We start from the raw sequence: 26,512 nt of genomic DNA on the forward strand, positions 1-26,512 counted from the left end.
TTGACATTTAATTAAAATACATTGATTTAAATGGGCCTCCTAGGATTTCATGGGCCCATAATTCACTATAATAGCACATTTCGCACTGAGCATTTCACACACAGACACACACACACACACACACACACACACACAGAAAGCGAGAGCGTCTCACCTTGGCAAACATGGAGTTGAGCTGCTTGCCTGAGCCATAGTATCCTCCCTGAGAGAGGAACTGCTTGACCTGTTCCCTCACTTGCTCCTCGTCCAGGTGCCAGCAGTTCTCATCATCAATACTGGCCCCTGCTGTGGGATCCGGAGCCCCTGGGAGAGAAATACAGCCGGTTAACTTTGGATACTTTCGGCAATAACATATATCATTTATCAGTGGAAAAACAGAGCTTGGGTTACAAGCTTATGCAATTTCAACAATAGCCAGATTTTCAAAAAAAATCTGCTTGTGCACATTAACACTTTGAAAAACAGCACTTCCTGAGCCTGCTTACTCTAAACCACAGCCGAAATCAATAATATCACTTCCTTTTGGCAGAATACCCATACTTTATTTTTTTTTACATTTCAAACCGAGGTGAGTCAAATCATAGCTATCAGGGCTTGATTCTTAAAAGATTGCTTTCCATTGCCACTGTGATTTGCAAAAAGAAAAAAAGGGAAGAAAAGCCAAATGCATTAGAGGCAATCACTTTATCTGAGGAAGGTCTTACTGTATTTCCAATATGTCGATGCACTTTAGGTTTATAACCCCCCCATTCCAGAACAAAACACATCAGCACATTCAGCCCTATTGAATTCCACTTAAAGACACCATGAAGCTGCTTCATATACAGACTCTGCACAGAGAGTTGATCTGCCTATTGGCCCCCTTTGGGTGCCCCTGCGGGTATTAAACATATATAAACGCTATATATGGAAGCGGAACTCTTGATTCTGCATCGCTTGCACGTTTCCCCTGTCCTTGGCATGCGTTATATGATAAGAAGATCCATCTTGAGTTAGAGATTAGCTTTTAAAAGGCTTGGGTGGACTTAGGGGAGCAATAATAACTTACATATACTAGATTATCATCAGTGTGTGACATAAGCATTGGTGTTATATACTATGAGCGTATAGGATATCTATGGAGCCAGCTGTGCTGGATGTAAAGTGCTTTGAAATAAGAGCGCTTGTTGTAATGCGTTAGATTGCGGTAGACTGTAACCCTGTTCAGCATAATAGTAAATTATTAGTGTACTTAATGGCTTTATAATGGCTGCAATGGGCTGGTGAGGTGCAAACTGCTATAAACAGAAGGGGCTGTGTGTCCTTGTATAAGCAGGACTCCAGTGTAGGTGTCCTTTTGCACTTTTGATCCAACATCTTGGCAGGTTAACGCATTCTGCACATTCCGGATTCACTGATTAAACATTGATATGGGGCTTCTGCTTGACCCCTTCATTCCTATTTAAAACAAGGTCAGAGTTCAAGAGGATGGACTTCCTGGTTTCAGAGGCTCCTTGGATAAACGGACCAGGAAGAGGTAGAATTTATTTTTGCACAATGTGTTGAATAAAGCTTTCAAAATGGAGGGGGAAGGAAACTCTTCGTTTATGCTGCTCACCGTGTACTTGGTTGATCTCAGAGTTGGAGGACAGGATTTCATCTGCCAGTTTTTGGGCGGTGGGCAGCACTTCTGTGTGGTGGGCTGTGATAAGGTACTGCACCAGCTTTTGCAGCTGGTCTCTGTTCATCTGGAAGAGTGTCTCTGAGATGGGCAGCCGCAGTTTGACTTGCTCGGGTTTGCGGATGCGGTATAAGGACAGCGCCACCACGTGCGCGCAGTAGAAGATGTCTCGGTTGCCACAGCCGCATGTTACTGACGTGATCTTACAGCGGTCGAAGCTGATGGCCACCTTGTGTGTCGTCTCTGGCTCGGATTGCATCGCCGGTTCTGTGACTGTGCCACTGAGGTGAAAACCTGCATAGGAAGAGACAGAAAAAAATTAAACAATGACATTTGATGTAATTTGTGTAGCATTGACTAAGAAAAAGCCAAAAACATATTGCATGGGTCAAAATGATAGATTTATGCCAAAAATTTGGATATTAAGTAAAAATCATGTTCCATGAAGATATTTTGTAAATTTCCTACCATAAATATATCAAAACTTAATTTTTGATTAGTAATATGCATTGCTAAGAACTTCAAAGGCGATTTTCTCAATATTTTACATCCTCAGATTCCAGATTTTCAAATAGTTGTATCTCGGCCAAATATTGCCCCATCCTAACAAACCATACATCAATGGAACGCTTTCGGAAGATGTACAAATCTCAATTTCATGAAATTGACCCTTATGACTGGTTTTGTGTTCCAGGGTCACATATGTCTTTCACTGGTCCTAAACAAATCTTCTGTTAACTGCGTGAGTGTAAATGGATCTGGACGTTGTAAGTCAAGATTGCTAACCAGGAACGGCTCAAGAAAAACTAGGCTGCTACCAAATCCACATCTGATTGTTTGACTGTACACAAGACTGGTTTGGTAGCTAGTGGTTACCAAACCGCAAGATATATGTGAGATGCTATCCAATTCCAGAGTGCTATCTCCAAATCCTAGTAGATCATGCTACAGTAGAGCCCTACAGGAAATCAAAAATCCATCATTTTACTCAAAATCCCGGTCTGAAGCTTTTTTTGGAAATATTAGACGAATTACGCTTAAACATGAAAAGATGTTGCTTTGGTTCCAGTTACTGCAAGGTCCTATAGAACCAAAGAACTAAAGGCAAGAAGGAAGAAAAACCGTACGCATGTCTTTGTGGCCAATAGGAGGGCTCATTCTTCACTTTGACTCTTTAATTATTAATGATTGAAGTCAAAGGAAAGGGGGTTGGGGGACTAGAATTACTGTATCACTCTAAACCATTGCAATAGAGCCGTTCATCACAATGCACAGGAAACTACATAGGTCCAGAGATCATTTGAATCTGTAGGTTTACAAGTGATAGATTCATGATTCCATGTATCCTTGTAGAGTCAACAGCAGAGATGATTCAAGGAACAGGCTGTCGACAGGAACAGGCAGGGCGAGTCTCATTCGTTACCAACCCATATGCCCAGAAATGTGTCCAGCTGATGCATAAAGCCTCCGTGACCAGAACAAACTGCACCAGAGCTAGGAGGTGTCTTTACATGTGCCCACATATATACACACACACATACACACATGTGCAGGGAAACAGACAACCGCACACATCACAATTAATTCTAGGGTTCGGTGCGACAGGGGTGCCTAATAAGCATGAGCAAAGCCGGCTGTTCCCTTGCCAAATCCCACAAAAGGCTTTTCCAGACGAGTTCTTCTGAGAAGTCGGCCCCCTCCTCAGCCCCGAGATTTTGGAGAAAAGAAATCCGACGTCCAATTTACTGCCAAACCCTTTCAGGCACAGCCAACACAACAGAGCCATCTGATTAAGGGGAGTTTATGGTGATGTCTGTTTTCATTTTGATAAAAGACAGAAAAGGAGAGGGAGTGCCCCTATGTGTTGCAAATTACTTCTGGCACAATGCGGAGTTCAAAGTGAATTTGGTTAGAGAGACAAATGTCCACAGGAGTGTGTAAGAAGGGAGTGCATTTATAAGGTTCATTTTGCTTTTGAGGACTATGGCGAGAATGATCAAACCCTGCGCTTTCGTTGGGCCGCAACTGACATTTCTTTATGAAGCTAGTACAGCTGAACATGACGTATGGAAAGGTTTTATGACCTGTTTTATTTTCTCTTTGGGCAAAAACTTCAAACATGCGTTAGGCCCAACGCATGTTTGCAAGGCAAACAATGGCTCATCTTGCACACCACAACATGCAAAGACTGAATTGTTTTACATTTCAAAAATGCTCCAGGCAATGAGGGCGCCTTCATGTGAACCTTTGCATTATCAGATCACGCATTATCTTGGCCTGCAAAAACTACAGTTGAGACTAAACAGGGCTGAATTTGAACTGGCTATCACCATCAGCTTTGCTTGATCTTTCCAACGGCCGAGTCGCATTAGTCACATGGACACATCCCACCCAGTATCAAATGGAGCAGAGTGAGCCTCCCTACAATGATAATGTTTAACAGTAATGGTGGCTGAAATAAGTACATTTCCCAGCTGCTTTTAAGAGGAGTCATTCTGCTGTCCTGTGCTTTTCGAGTCCACTCCTCCTATGTGTCATGCTTTATCAGATACCAGGGCTTTTATGTCCATAATAAAGAATAAGAGATAAATAGTCACACTTGTACACTGAAATTCAATGCTAACGTTTAAGGGTTTGTTTAAATATTGTACTAGTAATAGCCTTAGTAAGCACAGCTATTAGAAAATGTGCTGATCAGTGACAGTGGATTTCTGAGCGACGTGTGCTAGGATCGGTCATGACGGTTGTCCATGACGTGATCCGTCGGTGAGGTTACGAAAGAGCAGATGAGCCCATAGGCTCATGTGACAGGGGTTGCATTGGAGAGAGCACGCATCTGCTACTGATGGACATGAAGAGCCCTCCTTGTCTTTTTATTCTCTCTCTCATATCGCTAGCTCCCCCCCACCCTCTCCACCAGGCCTTTTGTTGCTCAGATGCAGTACTGAATGCTGCTCCACCATGCTCTCCACAACTGCTCTTTTCAGGCTAACCTCCATCATGGTGCGAGCACAGATCGGACCCTCCCCCCACCTTTAGAGGCTTTTCGATCATTTTCTACCTGGGTTAGAGGAAGGGGGACGGATAGAGAGACAGAGAGAGAGAGAAAGATGAACAGTGCTGGGAAATGGAGCAAGGATGGATGTCATAAGCAGATGGAGTGTTGTTGTCAGTCAAAATGAGGCATGCAACGTCATCTAGACTAAATAATGACACTGCTGTAGTTAATATCAGTCATTCTGACCACACAAAGAAACTCTTGAGCATGTCTGTTGTGTCCGCACCAGGCACAACAGATGATTTCGTCATTTTGCAGAGGCCTGCTAAACTGTGCACAAGTTTTAAGATCCGTTCACACCCAGAACGATAACAATAGTGTCGTTACCAACACATAGTAACAATCTGTTTATTGTAAGTATGTGCTGCAGTTGTGTCATCTGATGCTTCAACTGTATTCAGGTGGATTCTGACTGGCTGTCAATGTTCCTCCGTGATGTTATAGTTGTGTTATTAAAGGGATAGTTCACCCCCCCCCCCCCCAAAAAAATAAATTCTGTCAATAACTACTACAATAACTACTCATGTCGTTCAAAACCTGTAAGACCTTTCTTCATCTTCAGAACAGAACAGAATTGCTACTCTAAACCAGCCAAAAACTAGCCCAATCGCGTTTCGAGGGGGGTCCACCCTGGTAAAATTCGCATTCCAGGGGCTAAATATGCTGTTTCTGCGGTCGCTTCAACTCGCGACACAACTGACACATTCAAGACCCATAAAGGTAGAAAGGACATGCGCCGTGGTACTCCCATGAACGTGTGTCAAAGATTAACACGGAGGAGAAGTAGTTGTTGAATAAAGTTATTTTTGTTTTCTTTGCACACAAATAGTATTCTTGTAGCTCCATAAACTTAAGGTTGAATTACTGATGTCAAATGGACTATTTTAACAATGTTCTTACTACCTTTCTGGGCCTTAAACATGGTAGTTGCGTTGCTGTCTATGCAGAGACAAAAAGTGCTCAGATTTCATCAAAAATATCTTAATTTGGGTTCTGAAGATGAATGAAGGTCTTACGGGGTTGGAAAGAACAGCAATAACAGAATAGCATAAAAAACAATGACAAACAATAGTTAAACTCTTAGTAATTTGAACTTTAAACTGACAGCAAAGGAAACTAGGTGAGTGACAAAAGTAGAAGAAACTAGAACATCAAACCAAACTCCAACGGCTGAAAAGTGCTAAAAACAGATGTGTTCCCTTTGCTCATTCAAGAGACGCAAACAAAAACCTTCAAAAGTAACTTTAAATGGATGTTTTTACACATTTAGAACATAAAACAGAGTTTGGGCGAAGTAAGTATGTACTGCCTCTCTGGGGAAGGTCATCCATGTCACCGTCCATATGACAGGAGACTGTTTTCTCTCAGGAAACTAACCCTCTTGGGTTGACCCTAATCGCAGAGCCAAGCTTCGCGGCATCATCACGACACAGAGTCAGCAGGCTACGTTACGAATCTCTATGTATGTGTAACAGTCATAATTAATCCGCTGGCGATGCCCGCTAATGCACGCTCATCCAGCCTGGGCTTTCGGAGTCATTTTAGCCACTGAGCTCCAATGGCCATCTGTTGGGGAGGGAGGCGTATAGGGGGAGCTCACACCGCTACGATGGCCACTGATCAGGGAACAGGAGAGGAGTCCCCCTCTTTCATTCATTTACTCATAGCCTCACTCTATCGGCGCCATCTGCCACCCCCTCGGACACGCCCACTCGAGAGCCTTTCGGCCAATCACGGCCGAGTCCCCACACACTCTTAAACCATTAACCTCTAATCAGCCGTGGAGGCCAAACGGGGTCCTGTACAGCAGGCACCGGGCCAACGCCACATGCACTAGAGCCAACCCCCCTCCCGCCCTTTCCCTCCCCTCCTCTCCATCTTCCATCTGTCCCAGCAGCAATATGGTTAACACCACATCAGCATCCTAGCTCCCCCACCCATATATCTCCACACAACAGACATGCATATGCACAGGCACACACATTCAGAGCGTGCACAGGGGCTTCTATCTGCCCTGATAAAGGCTTGATTGATTCATTTGTGATGTCCCTCAAACAGCAGCCCCCTGAGTCATTTGTCATGATCACACATAATTGATTTCTGATCCACCGAATTGTGAACCTCGAGAAAGAGGCGCACGGGGCTCAATCAGCGGCCCTTTCAGCGGGCTAGCGCAGAGCAGCAGGTCTGACGTCCATGGAAATAGCAGATAAGACCCGGAGAGGAGTATGTGGTCTCCATTAGACCGAGCCGTGTGCATTGTGCACGAATTGAAGGGGGGAAATTAAAGCTGGGCTAATCATACAGCGCCGGGTAGTTCAAAACCAACAATTTAGCATCTGATGCAAACTAGCCCCGGCTGAAGAGCCTTTATTCTCGGATAATTCACCCGGCGAAGGCTGAAAACAAGCCGGAGAGGCGGATGAATTTGAAGGCGAACGGGGCGAAAAGGAGGAGATGAATCGCACTTTTGGACAGGCCGTAAGCGCAACCAGATGTCCTGCTTGAGATAAAAGCAGATGCACTTGAAGTGAAACCGTGCGGTGTGGAAAGAGAGGCGGGGGGATATCCTTTCATTGTTATTTTTGTTCAAGGTTTTCTTCTATTGCATCTAAAAAAGCGAGCTGAATATGCATACGTTTCCATTCGCCTGCTCAATAGGGAAAGCATGCTTCTCCAAAACAGTGTGCGGTACACAGAGCGCACGAGATTGTAATTCTTGAGCCGTTCTTGTATATAAAAGAAAGCAAATAAGCCTCGCAAACACGTGACGCACAAAAGAGCTACGCTCAAATACGCCGTTGCGTTTTCTTTTGCTAGATGGATTGAAAAGATGATCAAACAATGCCTGTCTCGTGCAAAATAAGCCGTGTTATTAAACTGCAGTCAGTATCAAGTGCATGAAAAGAAAGCAGTTTTGGTATTGTTTTGTGGGCAGTCTGCATGCATAAGACAATCTGACAGCTAGGAAAGGTCACCGGCCTGCACATTCCCTGATCACTGATGGATTGTTTGTGAACAGCCAACCACCATCAGCCCTTGTGCATCAGCATGTGCCCTCCAAGACTTTCTGCAGTGCTCTGGTCTTTTACCACTCATTTCCCTAAATGCAGACTTGGTTGTGTTTAATATGCGAACATGTACAAACCATCTGCTGGCCTGCAATTGACAAGCAGCAGTCTGCAGGACACAATGGCTCTTTTGAGCTCTGCTCACACTACAAGCATAGCCTGCACTGATAGATAATGCTTTAAGAAGCTTATATTTCATGACTCATCCATTCAAAACCAAAAAAAAAAAAAACCCAATCAATACTAGAAAAGGAAAGAAAACCGATTGACTGAGGAAACGGCTTTGCACGTAACTCGCGCAGGCCTCACAGCGTCAAGTCTCTGTTCTGCTCTCCCACGGCATTCCATTTTAAACCGTTTCCTACGAGGAGGTATGACTTCAGTTTGCCCTGCAGCTGTAAAACCAGTATCAGATAAAAGACGGAAAAAAACTTCTGAGGACCAATAAGCTCACATCTGTTGTGTGCTTTGTGTTTTCATCTACAAGGTAAGAAAATGTCAATATGTACTCTGGGCTTGTCCCAGCAGCAATACCTCGCCTGCATTTCCTTCCTCTCCTGCTGCCTTCTAAACTAAACTATTCTTCTCTCTCTCTCTCTCTCTCTCTCTCTCTCTCATATAAAGCAGGGATGCACTGATATATCAGTGACTGAAAAAAGATGCACAAAAATCTGAAGCCCCTATACCCAGAAGCGATCACTCTCTTGGTTAAAGGGTCAATGACGTGGCATGTCAATTCTGGTGTCCAAAGCATATTCATAATATTAAAAATTTATACATTTTTAAATGCATTTCATTAAATGACTCAACTTTCCCCTCTTTAATTACTCTTGTGAGAATTCATTATAAATAATTAATCTTTAAGGAACTATTGAGCTCAAAAGTCCCAAAACGTCATTCCGGGTAACTGTCCCGGCTTAAAATCTGAGTACAAAAATACAATAAAAATGTAAATAATAAAAATAAAAATATTTAAAATCTACTTGGGCATAATTGTATTGATGTTTTAAACGATACCTGCAAATATGGTTATAATACTAAGTTTAATTAAATTTTAATGACAGAAAGACTTTTGTCCCCAAATTGTGATTTCTGTAATGTCACTCCTGGATAACAGACACCAATGACCATTTTAGACCATAATGCATTGTGGTATGTCATGTGACATAATATTGTATCAAAAAGAAGACCCTGAATGAGCACCAGAACATGTGCAAAGGTGACTAAGCGTCTCTTAAAATATTGATATTTTGACCTTTTCGGTCACTGATGCACTTTGTAGCAATATCATGTGTCCTTTTGGATAACACTGACAAACTATTTATAATGTTTTTATATGAAAAACTATCTATTTGATCTAAAAGATTACCTTAAAGCGATGATGGCTAAGTTGTAGTTTTCCATAGGTGGTTAAATTAGTGCCTGATTATAAAGAAAAATATTCGTTTTGTCATTCCTGGATAACAACATGTCATTCTTGGATAACAAAAAAACTCTGTTAGCCAGGACATGTCATCCGTTATCCAGAATGACATAGGCATAACAATCTAGTTTTTAATTAACATTTGTAAACTTTTAGGTATAGTTATTATAGTTATATTATTAACATTAACATTATTTACATAATTGTATGTTTTTTGCCGTATTTTTGCTGTCATTCATCTTGATTTCATATGATTCACATTTAATTATCATTGAATTTAACTTTTGTAATGTTAATGGTCAAAATCATGAATAATGTAATCATTATTATTAATATATCCACATTTGGTAATACTTTATAATAACTACACGTTATTAATCATTATTTAAACATCATTAAACAGTTAATTCATCAATAAATTTACGATTTAAAATGCAGCTATAAATTCTTAATGCTTGATTTATAAGCCTACCTACAAGTATGAAATTAAAGTATGGAAATACAATTATTAAACACATTATAGATATGCTTTTAAATCAAGAATAAAGCATTTATAGCTGTATTTATAAACTGCTTATTAATGTCTTTTAATGCGTTATAAATGATGAATTAACTGTTTACTAATGTTTAACTAATGATTAATAGCGTGCCGTTATTATAAAGTGTTACCTATTTTAAAACTTTTGTATAGCTTCTGGTGTTTTAAGGTCAATTCTGTTCTTCCAGATGCCTCTGTCTAATAAAGAGAGGCAGAGACGGTTCAGAGCCAGAATAAACACAGATGCAGAAGCTAGGGCTGAGTATCTTTGAAAATAGAGAGCAAGGTATTATGGTGATGATTCAGTGGAACAATAATGTGTCAGTAACAAGCAAACTTGAAATATTAAAGGAACACTCCACTTTTTTTGGAAATAGGCTCATTCTCCAACTCCCCCCGAGTTAATAAATTGAGTTTTACCGTTTTGAAATCCATTCAGCCGTTCTCCTGTTCTGGCGATATCACATTTAGCATAGCTTAGCATAGATCATTGAATCCTATTAGACCAATAGCATCACGTTCAAAAATGACCAACGAGTTTCGGTATTTGTCCTATTTAAAACTTGACTCTTCTGTAGTTATATCATGTACTAAGACCGGTGGAAATGCAAAGCTTCAATTTTCTAGGCTGATTAGGAACTACACTCCCATTCCGGCGCAATAGTCAAGGAAGTTTGCAGCCGTAATATGGCCGAAGCAGGAGCAGTAATATCACGCAGCACATGTGCAAATGCTAAACTAGCTGGGAATATTTCTGATAATACTCCGCCTGCTTCGGCCATATTACAGCAGCAAACTTCCTTGACTATTACGCCAGAATGGGAGTGTAGTTCCTAATCTTATCAGCCAAGAAACTCGCAGCTTTGCATTTCCACTGGTCTTAGTACACGATATAACTACAGAAGAGTCAAGTTTTAAATACAACAAATATGGAAACTCGTTGGTCATTTTTGAACGCGATGCTATTGGTCTAATAGGATTCAATGATCTATGCTAAGCTATGCTAAAAGTGATATCGCCAGAACAGGAGAACGGCTGAATGGATTTCAAAACGGTAAAAATCAACTTATTAACTCGGGGGGAGTTGGAGAATGAGCCTATTTCCAAAAAAAGTGGAATGTTCCTTTAATCGAAATAGGTTCACACTCATTTGCAATAAGCCTAAATGTTTTAGCGGTGTAATGTGTTATTACACATTATACACTATACCCCTGGCCATTGTTTATGAAGCATTATAATTTTACAGATTTACTGTAATATTTAGAAAATACGATTGTAATGAAATTGGTGTCCCAAAAAGCCTGTTGTACTTTTTTAAATCATTAAAAACTGTGAGTTTTGCAACTGTCAAGTGTATCTTACTTTGTTTCAAGTTTGAGTGTTGGAAAGAAAAATTATACTGATGATGGTTTTTATGGTAATCCTGAAAAATATTGCAGAATGTCATTCCGTCTAACAGTATGTCATTCCGGCTAACAATGACACGGGCAATTCATTTAACCCATATTTGTGTGTTAGATTACACAATTCAGTTTTTTGTTGAGTTAATGATAAAACAAGTCTTATTTACTTTATTGGAAAACATTTTTAAACATTTTCCAGGTTTTTTTTTATTTGGTTCTGAATTTTTGAATTAGCAGCAGCCAAAAATGAGCCTGTGCCTATAAGAAATCCCAAATTGATTATATTAATTGTGATTAAAATGTAGTTTTCTGAGCACTAATTGTTTGTTGAGCTCCAAATATGGAGATCAGTACATTTGTATATGCCAACAATGGTAGAAATGTAATTAATTTAAAAATTCATTACGTTACCCAGGAATGACATTTTCATGAGGAAAAAGATCTGATTCATCAAAAAAAATGGTAAATTACATTCTTGAAATGTGTAAATATCATTGCATTACATACACAACACTGTAATAAGTATAGAAAGTCCTAACATTTAAATTTTTTGCCAGTTTTATTTTTTTTCACATTTTAAATCCTTATCCGTCATTCACCCTAATAAAGAATGTTTTCCCATGTGGGGCTATTTAGTGCAACATCGTATCTAATATATAAGAAGACGGTCTCTCATTTGAGAACACAGAGTTACTAAACAACCTGCTAACTTTCCTGAAAAAAAATGCATATTCCCTACCACATTTATAGCGCTTTTATTAGTCAAAACTCATCTGTTACATCAATTTGAGTGTAAAAAAAAAAAAGTGTTGGAGTGTAGATGCTATTTGTAAGGCTGCCAAATACTAACAGAATTTAATTATTCCAAACAAAGATTAAAGTCAGTGCAAGTCAGTTTCCACCACAAATTTCAGTTTCAGCCAAGAGTTTTCATTTCAATGTACTGCTAATAAAGAGGCCTTAATTGTGCTGAAAAAACCAAACCATATTATCTGGAGTTTTCCATTATACATTGTTAAAACACCACATCCAATCAGCCCCTCCTTACAATTTCCTGCAGAAAATGCTCATCAAACCAAGCTAAGCATATGGACAAGGACAAAAAACAAGGGAGGGGGAATGCAAACACAAAGGATTCATTCCCAACAAACCCTTCCAGCTTAGCTTTTGCATGCATTACGGTGATGAGACCCTGAAGGTGTGCACAGCTAAGGAATCAGCTGAGGCAGCAATGGCGGCATCTCTAATTACAATCGCTCCTCCTCCAACTATCCCCTCCACCTCCTTCTTAAACTCCCCATTGTCTGCAGCCTCCCTCCCTCCGTCTCTCTCAGGAGTGCCTTTTGAGCTGGCATGCACCCGTTAGCCCTGTGCTGTGTTCCCCTCAGCACTCTTAATCTGGCCCTGACCTGCTTTATTCCCCCTGCACCGGCTGCCCACTGGGCCTCCGATTCACAGGCCCCCTTTGTTGTCGACGGGTCTGTCTAGGCCTCAGGCTGGGGCCTGGCCTGCCATTGTTGCCCACAAAGAGCCAGCAGCGGTTAGCAGGCGTCAGCTTGGAAGCAGGGTCCTGTGCGACCACCGCTGCTGGGAGATCGCCAGCCCAGACGGAGAGGAGAGGAGGAGGACAGGAACAGACAGATAGGAGATAGAGGAATGTAGAGTAGGGACGCTGTTGCCAGCACCAACTCGAGCACCCAAGAGGCCTGGAGTGCAATGGTGTTCACTTAAAGCGAGACAATGTCCTATTGTAAGTGCAGAATGGTTGCCCCTGGTGCATTGTGATGATAGTTTTCCCAGCTTGGGGACAAATAATCAAGATTAGGCAAAAAGCTAGAATGAAAATAATTGTTGTGCACTGATGAATCAAAAATGATCACTTTCTTTAATTTAACAAAGCTAGTTGATCAAGACAGAATGCCTCCTACTGCATTAAATTCAATAGTGACTGAATAAATCGCATTAAACTGATTGTTTAGTTCATGTGTGCAATTATACTGCCATTAAAATATAAAAACTGAGCAAGGGGGGACCGCTGAACGCCTCCTTAAACGGCCCTCATTTAGGAAAAACAAAAATATTCATCCCAAATAAGTAAAACAGCCTATTTCAAACTGGGCTGTTTAAAGGTTTTCATTGACATTCACATGCGCTCGCATTCAGAATAATAGGAAATGCTCTGTAAACAATACAACACAATGCACTTTAGCTGGGCTCTGTGTACAAAGAAAAGGCCTATTGCCAGATACCCATTCATTAAAACAGCCCTGAAGCTCTGAAAAGAGCAGCTCACCAATGACAGCCTCTCTACGGCAAGCCAGGAGAGACAAACCGTTAAACAGTTCCTCAGAATAAGGTAAAATGCACTGTATATTATCAGTGTAGAAAAACAACTATACGCAGATGAGGCAATTAAAATTAAATTCTTAAGATCAGTGTTTCACACAAGAAAGCACTTCAACACCTTTGTATTTTCTCCAAAGCTTTGACAATACACAATTGCACTTCATTCAGGCTTTATGAGACTGGACACTGACACAAGTGATTTAAAAACAGCCTTTGGCTGCTTTTAAAGCCAGAACATCTGAGTAGCTTTTCGACTGTTAGGATCCGTTCTACAATGGCAGCTTGATTACTAAGTATGGCTCCTTTTCTTGAGAGTGTCAAAAAAGGAAAAGGCCATCTGAAAGGCACTTAAAAACAAATTATGTAGATTTAAGCACTGCTTTTAGTAACCAAGGACAGCTGCATGAATATTCATAAATCGCCCTATGTCCCTGTTGGAGAGGGCAACCGAAGGAAGGTCTCTGTGAGAAAGCTGGCCAATAAGGTACTTGTGGTCTCTCAGAAAGTTCGCCAAAGTCTGCAGACGTGCCCTGCTGTTCAAGAACACAACAGCATGGTTTGGTAGAATTCAAAGCACGTATAGAGACGTTCAGCATTGTTGAATGAGAATAAAACTATCATGATGCAGTATCTACATACACAGGCAACAATTACAGCTTGCACATACAGCGTTTGTCACCTTGCTCTTTTGCCAAGGTCGTCGCCATCGCATACCTACTCGGGCCGGTGACAAAACATTGTGCGACTGGGGCTGAATGCAGAGTGCAGTAAAACAAAGGGCTTAGCTTGTGCCAGCTGGACCCTTCGAAACTTGGCACCGCCACGGGCAAGCTGGAAAAACCCACCTAACCAGGTAGAGGCAGGGCCTCTGGAAGCTCTGCACATCCATCAGCTCCAGAGCAGAGAAACACTGAGTGTGGTTTGCAGAGGACCAAAAAAAAAACCTCTCCCTCTCATTCAAATTGTTAATTTGAAGGATAAACAGGATAGAGATAGTTGGCACCTTCATCTGGCCTGCTCTAGCAGCACTCTGATGGAAAGTGAAGGGTGTTTCTCCACCGCCTGAGATTAGAGGACCCAGCAGGGTCTGGCAGACCTTTAGACGAACCATGGGCACACTAGCAACAACAAACACAAAACATACACTCCTAAACCAAAGCATTCTGGCCCCTTTCTTTGACCGCTATGAGGGAGGATGAAATTCTGTACACCCCACTCAAAAATGCCACTCTTTGGGGTTTCCCGTTACATTGCTCTCTTACACTACTAGAGAGTTTTGTATGTTGGCGTACGATCCATAATGGTTTTTGTACGCAAGTATAGATATCTTTCCCGAGCGTTTGTAAAGTGGAAACCCAGTTGTGAAAGGTTCTTTTATCCCATGAGGTAAGCTGAGGAGGTGCTGCCCTAGCAGAGGATCTGTTCAGACGGATCTCCGATAGAAAGCTTATGAAATGGAAGCCCGGAAGCACATCCCACCGCCAGATTAAATGTCCGTCTTTTCTCAAAATAACTGCTTTGCGGATGTGAGTATGTGCAAAGAAAATCAACAATGCTAGAACATAAAAGCGAAGCAGGAGGAGGAGATGATAGTTTTATCGACCTCTCCAGGGTGACGGGCTAGAATGGAAGCAGTCAATCCAGCAATGCGGCTCACACAAACATGGATCCTGAGTCAGCAGGAGGCATCTGCCAAGGCCCGGTGGAATCAGGCAGGGGGTGAGGGGTGGCAGGACACCCCATCTAGGGCCACGCGCCAAACATAATGACCCACACACACACAACTGGCACAGCACTGGGTGGCAACAGGAGGGTTTTAGTGTGCATGTGAGGCAGAGGAGGGGTATCCAGTGGAATGCGGTACTTGAATTCCACGGGCACGCTGCCTCTTTACCGCAGCCACAAAGAGCGGAGTGTGTGGACTTCACAGAGATGGAGGGACAGCTGGAGGAGGAGGGGAGGGAGGAAGACATCAATGGAGAAAACCGGGCACAGAGCCAAACTCCAGTATTACAATAGAGGAGGGAGTAAAGTAAAAGAGCCAGAGTAGAGAACTGAGGGAGGAGATGTAGGAACCAGGCCTGATGTCTCTTCCAGGGGTGACGGCAATTCTATTACCAGAGTGTGGATAGAGGTCCAATGAGACTCTCTAGAGGATGAGACACGGAGCTCGGATCAAATAATATCTACTTGAGGCTAACGAACAGTGAACACTGAGGAAAAATGGAAGAATCATAAAAGGACAGGTGGAAGAAGAAGAGAAACGTAGATAAGATTACCATAGATGTATCTATAATTTGAGGTAGGGATGCTAAACGTATCTGTACCATATTAGTTATCAATGTTCGGAAACTTGGTTCTTTTCAAAATTATACAGATGAATTTAGCTTACTTGATCTCATGATGAATACCTGTGGGAACTTTTTTACAATATGCGAAATAGTACCAATATCACTGCAGTTTCCAACAGAAATGAAAACTTGAGGTGGTAAAACAGCGAGAACTTGTAATCGTTTCTGTACACATTTTTGATTACAGTTCCATGCGTTTCGCTTTCCAGATGTAACAATCTTGCTCGGTAGCTCAGCCGGCATGGAATTGGACTTAGGATGCGAAATCCTTGGGTATGAATCCTGTCAAAAACATAACTCCCGATGAAAGAGCTGAAAGATGCGAGAGCGAAAAACAAGCTAAAATGGCATGAGTGCGAATACGTTTTTACATCACATTCGCTTTTGTTCATACTATCGAGAAGGTTTAGTGTAGATGGTACATTATTTTAAAATTACACAGAGCATTAGAGTTCTGCAAAAATGTTCCCACAGGTATGTTTTCATCATCAGGTTAAATTTAGCAGTTAACAGCCATAGCATGAAAATTATCATCTCTAATTTCCTCTGAGTGGAGAAACATCTAAGGCGTTCTTCCTCCACACACCCGGACTTGGAAACATCAGCAGATATCAATCTGCCACTATATATATATACACGAATGTGACACCAGTGTTAATCGATATTCTTCAACAAACCAGTACAACAAGCAATGCCACAGCTACAGCTTCCCCTTTCCCAAGTGCTGATCCAGGTGTACAAAAATAAGCCCATCCAAGCACTTCCCATCGTAGCTGCAGAATAAGACAAAAATAGAGTGTTACAGATGATCCTGCCAAGCCGGGTGCAGCAGACACCGGTGCAGTCTGTCTCCAAAGGCTGGGAGCAGGTGCCGGAGAGCTAGCAGCACGAGGTTCCTCACCGTCCCCTCTCCGTCAGGGCTTTATTTGCATGACCTCAGAGGTAAGTGGACCGAACGGCCTCACAACCTCATAAAACAAGGCAGCTCCCTAGATCGTCCCAACTGCCGCAGTGCTGAGACAGACCAGATCGGCGTGTTCAGGAAACGCGGTGACAGCCAAATGCTGACATCCAGGTGCGCATGGTCTATGAAATTCGCACAGCTACAGCCTGAAACACTAAAAACAATATAAACAAAGCAAAAAGCCTTGTACTGATGCAAACAACCTCAGCACTCTATCCCAACATGCTCCACTCCATTGTGTTTGACATGTACAAGCAAAGTCCCATCTGTGCTGTAGCTGGGGTGCTCAACACAGCTCATTACTCTCGATCTCGCTCGTATTACGCGGACAGAACATGAGTTATGACCACGGCACCGGACTCTGGACCTAAGGGTCATGGGCATGAATCTTCATTGGGCTGCTTTTTTGTGTCCTTGAGACTAGGCTTCATTTTCTTTGGTTAATCAGCGACATTTACAAGTTCAAGCAAGCATAGCTCCTTCAAATACTTCTTAACTTTCAGCAATGTTCCTCATAAATTCTGTTAGGACTAATCCTGTTATATATGCCCTAACAATAAAGGGAATGCATGACAAGCCAGTTTTGTGCTCTGAAGGAAGCTTAAAGTAATAAGGAGATGGGGCAGGCCTAGCAGGGATACAGGCAATGAAACTGTCACTGTAGCGTGGTCTGATATGGTTTGTCTTAGCAGTATGTGTGGGGGTCCTCATTTGAACATCTCTTTCTTTAAAGTTGCCCCAGGGAAAGAGGAAGGTTTTAATCAGCGCATGAAGGCAGATCCATCAGATATGCTAATCAGAGATCTTACCTGAACAAATACCCTCAAGAGCAGTCTCATCCATCTTAATTGGGGGAGGCCTCATTAATAATGTAAGGAAGGAGGCTTGGAAAAGAAATATTAATGGAAGAATGAGAGAGAGAGGGGGGGGTGCTGTCTTTTCTGTCTAATCAGCGCAGACTGAGGAAAATTCAGAAAACATTTCTCAATCAAGAAAGACGAGGCAAATCTTTTGAGCATCTCAGAGCACCTGTCAAGAAGGTCTTAAAAATGCTGGTACTGTTACTATGGGCGTTTACACATTAGAACAACAGGGTCTAATGGAACACTTGACTGATCGGAACACAGTGCTGTCCCAAAACCAAAATTGCTAATACGGGGAAAGTGTCACAGTTCTCATTTTGGTACCATGGCACTAAGAGTTGGAACATATAATTATTATTATCATTAAAAGCTAACACATTTAATGAGTAAACTGTACAATATTAAAAAGTGGATTCATTTTGAGATGAGGGAAATATTACATTTAAAAGTGTTCACTTTAGATGATTTCAATGGTAGGATTTGGAAAGGTATGGGGAAAAATGAGCCTGCACAATATACTGACAAAATCTCTTAATGTTGTCCAATTTAGTACAAATATATTGTACAACCTAGGCTAATTGAAAATACGTGCCACTATATATTTATGCAAAACTGAAAAAACGTCACATATTAAAATGCCACGGTCACATTTTAAATGTGTTTTAGCACCCCTCTCTGAACATTTAGCTTTGAAACTGCCACAAAATATGCAGTAAGGTGTTGCAGAAATGTATATAGAGGCCCGCATTTTCATGAGCCGGGGTTAATATTGTGCATCCCTAGTATGCAAACGACACATTTTGAGAAAAGGAAAAGAGCAGGGTATGGTTGAAATCAAGCAGGGATACATATTCTCTCACACAACATAAACTCTAGCGTGTAGGCGCCCTTATGCTACAGATTATAGGACTTGCTTTGAATAGCCTGAGAAGTGCTCTTCAGTTCCGATGTTAAACTAAAGCATACTGTATTAGAGAACAACATCTATATGCAGGTGCACACATGGATCTGCATCACTTTCATCTGGACATCACATTGGAATACATTATTCCATGACTGAAGCAAACTGCACGCTTTGAAGTCCAACCGAAAGACAGTGTGTTGCACAAAGAGGCTTCTAGGTTTACAACTGGGGGAATTGAGAGGCAGCCGTCCATTGTGGTGATCTATTGACTTCAAAGCCAGGGTGTGTTTATGACACATGCACGCACTATTCGAATCAGGCTGAACTCGGAGAGACTGTGGCACCCGAGGGAGAGGAGGGAAACCCCTTCAACTCCAGCCATGCTGAAACACAGTGAAATAAAGCAGGAACTACATGAAAGGGATCAGGAAGAGAATGAGGGATCACCATTTCGACTCAAGCTGGTTTTAATTTGACAGTAGTTGAGGCCTGCAGCATCCTGGGTAAGTGATGTAACCATAAAGGTATTTTAGATTTTACAAAAGGGGCTACAAGCTAAGCTAAACCAGCCTTTTATGACAGCAACGCCAGATCTGCATCGGTACACTAATATTATTGATTAAAACAGAGTGCCTAGAGGTGGAGGGTGGGAGTGGACAATTGCAGACACGGTCCAATGGCTGTTTAGCCTTAGGGAGTTCCCAAGATTGGGCTTTTGTAATCAAGTGTACCACTAACCTCCTCAGTTTACAGAGGACTGCAGAATTAGCTTCGCCATCTGAGAGGACAATGCAAGCTAGTGTTCATGACAGGTTAGACATTGCAAATGGTGACTACAGACATGCCAGGTGCGAAATGGGGTCTCTATAAGCGGAACGTAATCCTAACCTTTATACCTGGTGCATGGTATGAAAAGAGGCCAGATCTTATGAAACTATGACACAGGTGAAGATGATGTGGTCTCAAGCCACAAGGATGCCACAAAGGAAATAGTTGCCTGTTCATGAACAAGCATTATGAGCTTGACTTCCTGTGCAGGCAGCATATTGAAACCAGGTTCCTTTAGAATGCAATAGAAGTAAACAGCAACTGCTATGATTCATGGTAATGGTGTATTGTCTAGGCTAAAACACAGGGTTTTGAATGTTGTATTTGTGCCCAAGACTTTCTGGACCCCAGATGCTATGACTCAACCAGAAACTGTGAAAATAGCCTCTAATAACTGATCCTTTTCATCACAAGAAGAGTACAAGTTTCCAATCTGTGACAAAATAAACAAGCCTAAGGTGTTATAAGTGTTGTACACCGCAGAATAGTAATGCTGAAACACACACTCCAGACCTCCTGTTCATTTCGGCGCCCGCACTAGGGCATTGTCATCCTCAGAAAGAGATGAGCATGGTGAAGTGGGGACTGAGGGGCGTCTCCCTGTTGAAACTGGAATGGTAATGAGAGACCGAGACTCCAATCAAACTGAATTATCCCAGACAGGCCTCTTCAATCACTGGTTGATTTACCCCACTGACGTTTTCTCTCTCACCCCCCTTACTTCTTTTTCTGCATCTCCTCCCTTCACCCACCCGATGAAGGATAGCTGTCATGAATATTCCTTTAAAATCCCTCTTTAAATGAAACCCCAGCCCCAAGAGGACACCTGTTTTCATCCATGAGCGCAGTGAGTGGTGATGAGACTGGGGCCACAGCCATTGCCTTTCATTAGCTGGTCTTTGTGCTTTCCCGTCACGGCCACAATGATCCACCATTTACTGCTGATGAAAACAAATTGTGCACCGGGTGCTTCAATACAAGCCCAGATTGGCTAGCTCAAAATACAGCAAGACAAATCCATTACTCTGTAATATCTTTAGAATGGTAATAGTTTTATAAAGAAGGTAATGCTGCGCCACCAGCTCAATGTCAATATCTGAAGTCAACATGAGGGAAGGTGAGAGCAAACAAACGATTCACAAATAAAGAGCCACCGGTGTTAGCGTCATTATATCATTTAGAGCTTATGCTGCAGAACGGTGATTAGAATAAAAGTGGTGCAGGAGAAAAAAAAGAAACTTGTTTCAGTTAGTCACCATTGCTAATTTTTCATTTAGTTTTGGTTAAAACAGTAGGACCCACTTTATATTAGGTGGCTTTAACTACTATGCACTTGCATTTAAATTAATTAATTTGATACAATGCACTTATTGTGTACATGCACTGTACTTATATTTTAAAAAATACCTGCATGTAATTACATCTGGAATTAATTTCTGTAGTGACCCTTGACTACAAAACCAGTCTTAAGTAGCGCGGGTATATTTGTAGCAATAGATAAAAATACATTGTATGGGTGACAATTATTGATTTTTCTTTTATGCCAAAAATCGTTAGGATATTAAGATCATGTTCCATGAATATATTTTCTAAATTTCCAACTGTACATATACTAAAATGTATTTTTTTAATAATAAGCATTGCTAAGAACTTATTATTTAGATTTTTTTGCACACTCAGATTCCAGATTTTCAAATAGTTGTATCTCTGCCAAATATTGTCCTATCCTAACAAACCATACATCAATTGAAAGCTTATTTTACTTATGACTGGTTCTGTGGTTCAGGGTCACATTTATTTAGAACCCTTAAACCTACCCATACCACCAAACCTCTCTTTAACCTTAGCCATATCCCACCTCAATAGCAGCAAAAGTGTTTTGCAATACAATACGAACCCAGTAAGTACACTGCATGTATTTTTCAGAAGTAGTTGCTTCTAGTAGGATTGCTTTTGACCCTTTGCTACGTTGAAACTATGAAGTTTCTGTTGGGTTCTATTAAGATTACTTCCCAGTTATACTGACAGTCCTGTGTCTTTCAACCAAAGTGGAGAGGGTGTTCATTATACAGAAAGTGAAAAAAAGATGTCTTTCGAACAGAATCAGATCAGATAGTGTTTAATTGCGGCTTTCATGAGATGTGCTTTAATGCCATTGTTGCAGGCTGGTTTTATCCAGTAGATAAGGCAGTGCGCTTTCAACACTGATTTACACTTTCTGACGCCGCCTGCCGTATTCTGCTGCCACAGCACAAAAAGTGCTTAGTGTTCCTTCCTTCTGAGGAGAAATTATACTAGGCAAAAAAAATTTGAATTTAAAATCAAAAGACGGCTGAGAAGTTGCTTTCGAGATGCTTAAGAAGTAACTGTGGTGTACTGGCGAACGTGTTTATCTGAAAGGGTATCAAGGATGCCCTTGCATTGCCGAAGTTAAAAATTCAATTTTGTAAACTTTTACACCCTTTGTCTCTGATGAGCTTTATTTGTTTTCCCCAGTGACCTCTAAAGAAGTGTCCTCTGCATTTGTCTCTGGTGTAGGGCTCGGAGGACATCACCCCCACAAGACGAGCTCAACCCGGGTCGACGGCCCCCACTGCCTTTCTCCTGCAGGGTAACAATGGCTGCCCTCTGCGCTCTAGGGTGGAGGGCGCGCTGATCCTGTTACACCATGACAAGTACCACAATCCCCCATTGAAGAGCACATATTCTCCCCCCTGCCTATACAAGAGCCAAGCCTATTCATCGCATTGTTTTCTTTCCAGCACATGACTTCTGCGTTGGGCCTCGGCAAAGTCAGGTGTTCGAATATGACCTGGAAACCGCAGGTTGCCCACACACTACGGAGCCCGATTCGCCTGCGTTCGATATGTAAGGAGCCCCGAGCGAATCAATTGATTCTTGCGCCGGCGTTCTAGCTTACTATTGGGGGTTAGGAGAGACTAAAACCAATTATCTGAACTGTTATTTCTGCTGAACGGTGCAGAAGTCAAACTTCTGGGTCCCACAGCACTGGTTGTGGAGGACAGGGCGAATTACATTTCCAGACCGCGTCTGTGAGTTTGGCAGGGAGCTAGGGTGCGGGCGTCCCGGGGAGGACGCCGAGGGCTGGGGCTCTCAAGAGCGTGCGGCGCTGGGAGGAGCGGTCCAGACGTATAGACCCACGGCTGTTGCGCACATTAATCATGTTTGGAGTACGAGCGGATGGGAGGGGACGGGGTAGCCCCCTCTCTGCATGTTTGCATGTCTGCTGCTGCACTGACGTGTTCACTGTCAGTCCCAGAGTCAGGGAGGGCTGGAAGACTAATGAGGTGCTTCTCTTTTTCTCGCTCGCTCTTTCACATGTCTCTCTTGCCCTCCAGAGGAGGGTGGCTGGGGAGGTGGGGAGCAGGGGATGACAGGTTGGTTATTTACTCTGCCTTTCATATTTGCCTTTTAGTTCTGTCGTTTCCCCCTCTCTCCTCCAACCATTTTCCTGCAGTCATCTGTTCACTCAGCTGCCTGCGAGAAACCGGTGCCTAATGGGCCATATCAGCACAGCCACTGCAGGGAAACAGAGGCCTGTCATTAGGCTATATTGAAAAAGAAGCCAGTAGGCAGGGAGAGGGGGAGACGGAAAGCCATTGATATTTATATTGTGTGCACCTACCAGGGCACTAAGATCAGCGTGTGACGCCTTCCTGCAAACCCTGCTTTGAAAAGAGGAGCTATCAATATTTCATCAAGAATATCTTTTTAATGCTTAAAAAAAAGAGGTGGTCCTGTCCGCAAGATAGGCGTACAAATCTAAGACTGGCTAATGAATAGTTCTTGTATTATTCAGTAGCCAAATCATTTTATGCCTCTCATATGTGAGTAATGATTGACAGAGAGAATGGGGATTGAAATACTTGATGCTAATCAAGCATAATAGAGAGCGCGGCCATCTGCAACTGCACGAACATGCCCGTTTCTTCCACCCCGATCACATGACAGAGAACATGTCGTGCTAAACACGAGCGTTGATCTTGAGGTGGAAGATGATGTTCTTGTGAAACCCAGCTCTCGGTCTCTCTGATGTGCTTCCTTGCATGTTTTGCTTTCTTTCTCACTGTTAACCGCTCGTGCACTATTCACTTCAGTTACTTGAGGGGGAGGCAGGATGTTTCAGAGGTGATATGAGCTGGGGAGACGCAAGAACAAGAGTCATGTTTTCCACAAGATATGCAAAGTCACGGTGCTTTGTAAGTCAAAGAGAGGTCAAAGCCTTGAGCCATAAAACTCCAGAGAGATTAGGACGAAAGATACAATATCCTAGAATTTACTTTTGAGTAATGCACTGACCTTGCAGTGTGGTAATCACAAGAAATCTTCCATGTTTAGTAGCTCAGAACAAACTAAGAGTCTCAACAACGTCAGCTGATTATCTAAGATATGTCAATGTACCTAAATGGTGTAGTTATAGAGCTCTGGGAATCTACCTTGCTGATGTGTATTTAAGCTTTAGAGGCAATTAATGTTTATTCAGGGGAGCCGAGACTGACAGCCACGAATTAGCATAACTCAGCCTTTCCACCCAATGGAAAAAGTGAAAACTGTAAGTGCTCATCCTCTTTTGAAAGTGCAGGGAGAAGGCAAGAACAAAAGGCACCTCGGTTAGTGGTGTGAAGGCGTTTGAAGTAGAGAATTCACATACTTTGGGCTTTATGCTCAAAGACCCATCAGCCCTTCAAAGACCCCTGCCAGACCTTCTAAAGCCCACTTGAGACAAATAATTAAATGCAAAAATAATGGATGTAGGCTGTGCTAAATTGTTGAAATCTGTGCGAAGGCAGCTTGGGGTCTGCTTCACTTGTTTAAAAGAGGTTTAAAACTAAAAAGTTCTGGCATCAATTAATGGTGTTTTAATCAAATCAAATCTGACCTTTGAACCAGTTAACCCAACGCCTAAGTGATCCAAACAACTCGATCCTGCGACCAGCTGAATAAATATTCACAGTCAGGTAGACTTCTGCCATCTGTGTGCAAATCTAATTGTAAAGGCAGTAAAAAGGCAGCAAGTAGGTTGCAACACTTGTTTAATGACCTCTCCAAAATATATCTAAAAGGATAAATGTACATTAGAACACATCAAGTTCTTAGAAAATTAAGCTTTATATACATATCTTTTAGTGCTGTCAAACAATTAATCGTGATTAATCGCATCCAAAATAAAAGTTTGTTTACATAATATGTCGTGTGTGTACATTTGTTATGTATATATAAATACACACAAATGCATGTATAAGAATTGTTATGTTTACATATTTAAAATATTTATATATAATAAATGATATGAATATTAATATATGCGTATAAATACATGTAAATATTTTCAAAATATATAGTCTGTGTGTATTTATGTATACATAAAAATACAGACAGTTACACACATTATATAAACAAAAACATTTATTTTGGATGTGATTAATCGCAAGATGGTGTATTTAAGACATTGTATGAATTGTTATTGTATTTTTTCCAAACATAATCAATAGGACAAAATAATGACCCATTAAGCTCAGGCTACCACCAGGATAACAAAAAATTAATCAAAATCTGCTATTTTTTCTATGCTAGCAATAATATGCTACTCTGTAAACAAGACCACCTGTGACTGAGCTTTGGGCAGAAACTAGCTAAATAAAAAGTAAAGGTTGCTGAAACAGACAGGTACAAATCAATAGCACAAGATGAAGCTATTCAATATGCAGAATTAAATAATGGAGAAAAAATGGCTTTAGAATCAATACGATCACGCAGAGACCTTTAAAGCACACAGTGCTAATGGTGGGGCCCTCGGTGCACCCGTGTGATTGGTGGTTGGCACGGAGTCAAGCTAAAAACAGGAACTGCAATGGAAGGGTTCGTACGGCTAGAATAAACACACGTATGAAGTGATGGCTTTAAAAAGTCCACAGCCTCCCATGTGACATTTGCATAGAGGTTTGCACATTGCTAACTGCCACTGACTGGGGCCTCTTTCTTTCACCCTCTGGCAGGATATTTGACCTCATCTCCAATACACATTATCCTTCCTCTCTCGTCCAGACTGAGAAAATTAAGTTTCCATGTGAACTGGCCACAAAAACTCCCCGCACACAAAATCTCAGCTGGATGAAAGGCCTTGTATGGGGGAGGGTAGCTGCCTGAGTGCTGCTTGAGTTTCCTGCACTCCGCGTTTAGTGTTACAGCTCCAGATGTAAGGATTTTCCTCCACGTCTTTACAAATTGAAGGTAGGGGCCGTCCTCTATTTTCTGCCTGCCTAAACATAGCATGTCATAGTATATGATTCCATTTCCTCTGTGCAATCTCACCTCCAAACCAATTTTTCCCCCTTCCTCTGTTCTCGCTTGGCTGATTTGCCTTCTCCTTTCTCTCTTTTTGTTTCCTCTGGAATTCTCTTACATTTGTTAGGCAATTACAGCCAAATGAGGCCCTATTAGGCATGTCTGGAGGCCCCTTCTTTAAAGAGGAGCAACTCTCAGCGGCCTCTATCTCTGACAATGACACCCAAACAGAGAAGCAGGCAGGAGGGAGGAAAAAGAGAGAGAAAAGGGCCATGTCCCTCCCAGCGACAAAGTAAATAAAAAGGTTTACAGCACTTCCAAAAGCTTTGAAACATGTGTATCTTGTGTAAATCGGAGCTTTAAAGGCTCGCCAGCCATATTCCGCTCCTCCCAGTGCATAAAAGCATAAAAGTTCCATTAAAGCATCTACTTCATGACGAAATATCGACAAAATAATCAGCCGCCTGTGTGCAGAGATCAAAGAGGTAAAGCTTCCATCATAAGGGACCTTTAACGGCCAGCACTTTTAAAACTAGGATTGTGAGGGGCAATAATGCATAATGAGCGAATGCGCGAGTGCGTGCAACTCACTGAGTTCCAATAAAACGCAGATAAGCCACAGCAGGGAGACGAAGCTCGCTGCAAGCCCAGCTGCACGTGGGTCGGGTATGGGCAGGAACCTTGCCCCTGGCTCAAAATCGGAGCTCCATTTTGCAGAAGCACAGATACTGAACTAAACCAATTGCCCCAAACACAGCTGTGAAGCACACTGAGAAGCACATCGCTGATAAACTAAA

At 42.0% G+C, this 26,512-nt stretch overlaps 1 protein-coding gene across 1 annotated transcript in view; it reads right to left on the reverse strand.

Moving 5' to 3' along the window:
- zswim5 (zinc finger, SWIM-type containing 5) overlaps positions 1-26,512 on the reverse strand; it is a 48,176-nt gene that overhangs the window by 17,341 nt on the left and 4,323 nt on the right. Inside the window, exons 2-3 of the mRNA XM_073849162.1 lie at positions 1,598-1,954; positions 155-303 (exon numbers count right to left, since the gene is read on the reverse strand). Coding sequence (XP_073705263.1) covers positions 155-303; positions 1,598-1,954 — 506 coding nt within the window. The remainder of the gene's footprint in view (positions 1-154; positions 304-1,597; positions 1,955-26,512) is intronic.

This window comes from Garra rufa, chromosome 10 (genome assembly GCF_049309525.1).
Source record: "Garra rufa chromosome 10, GarRuf1.0, whole genome shotgun sequence".
NCBI lineage: Eukaryota > Metazoa > Chordata > Actinopteri > Cypriniformes > Cyprinidae > Garra > Garra rufa.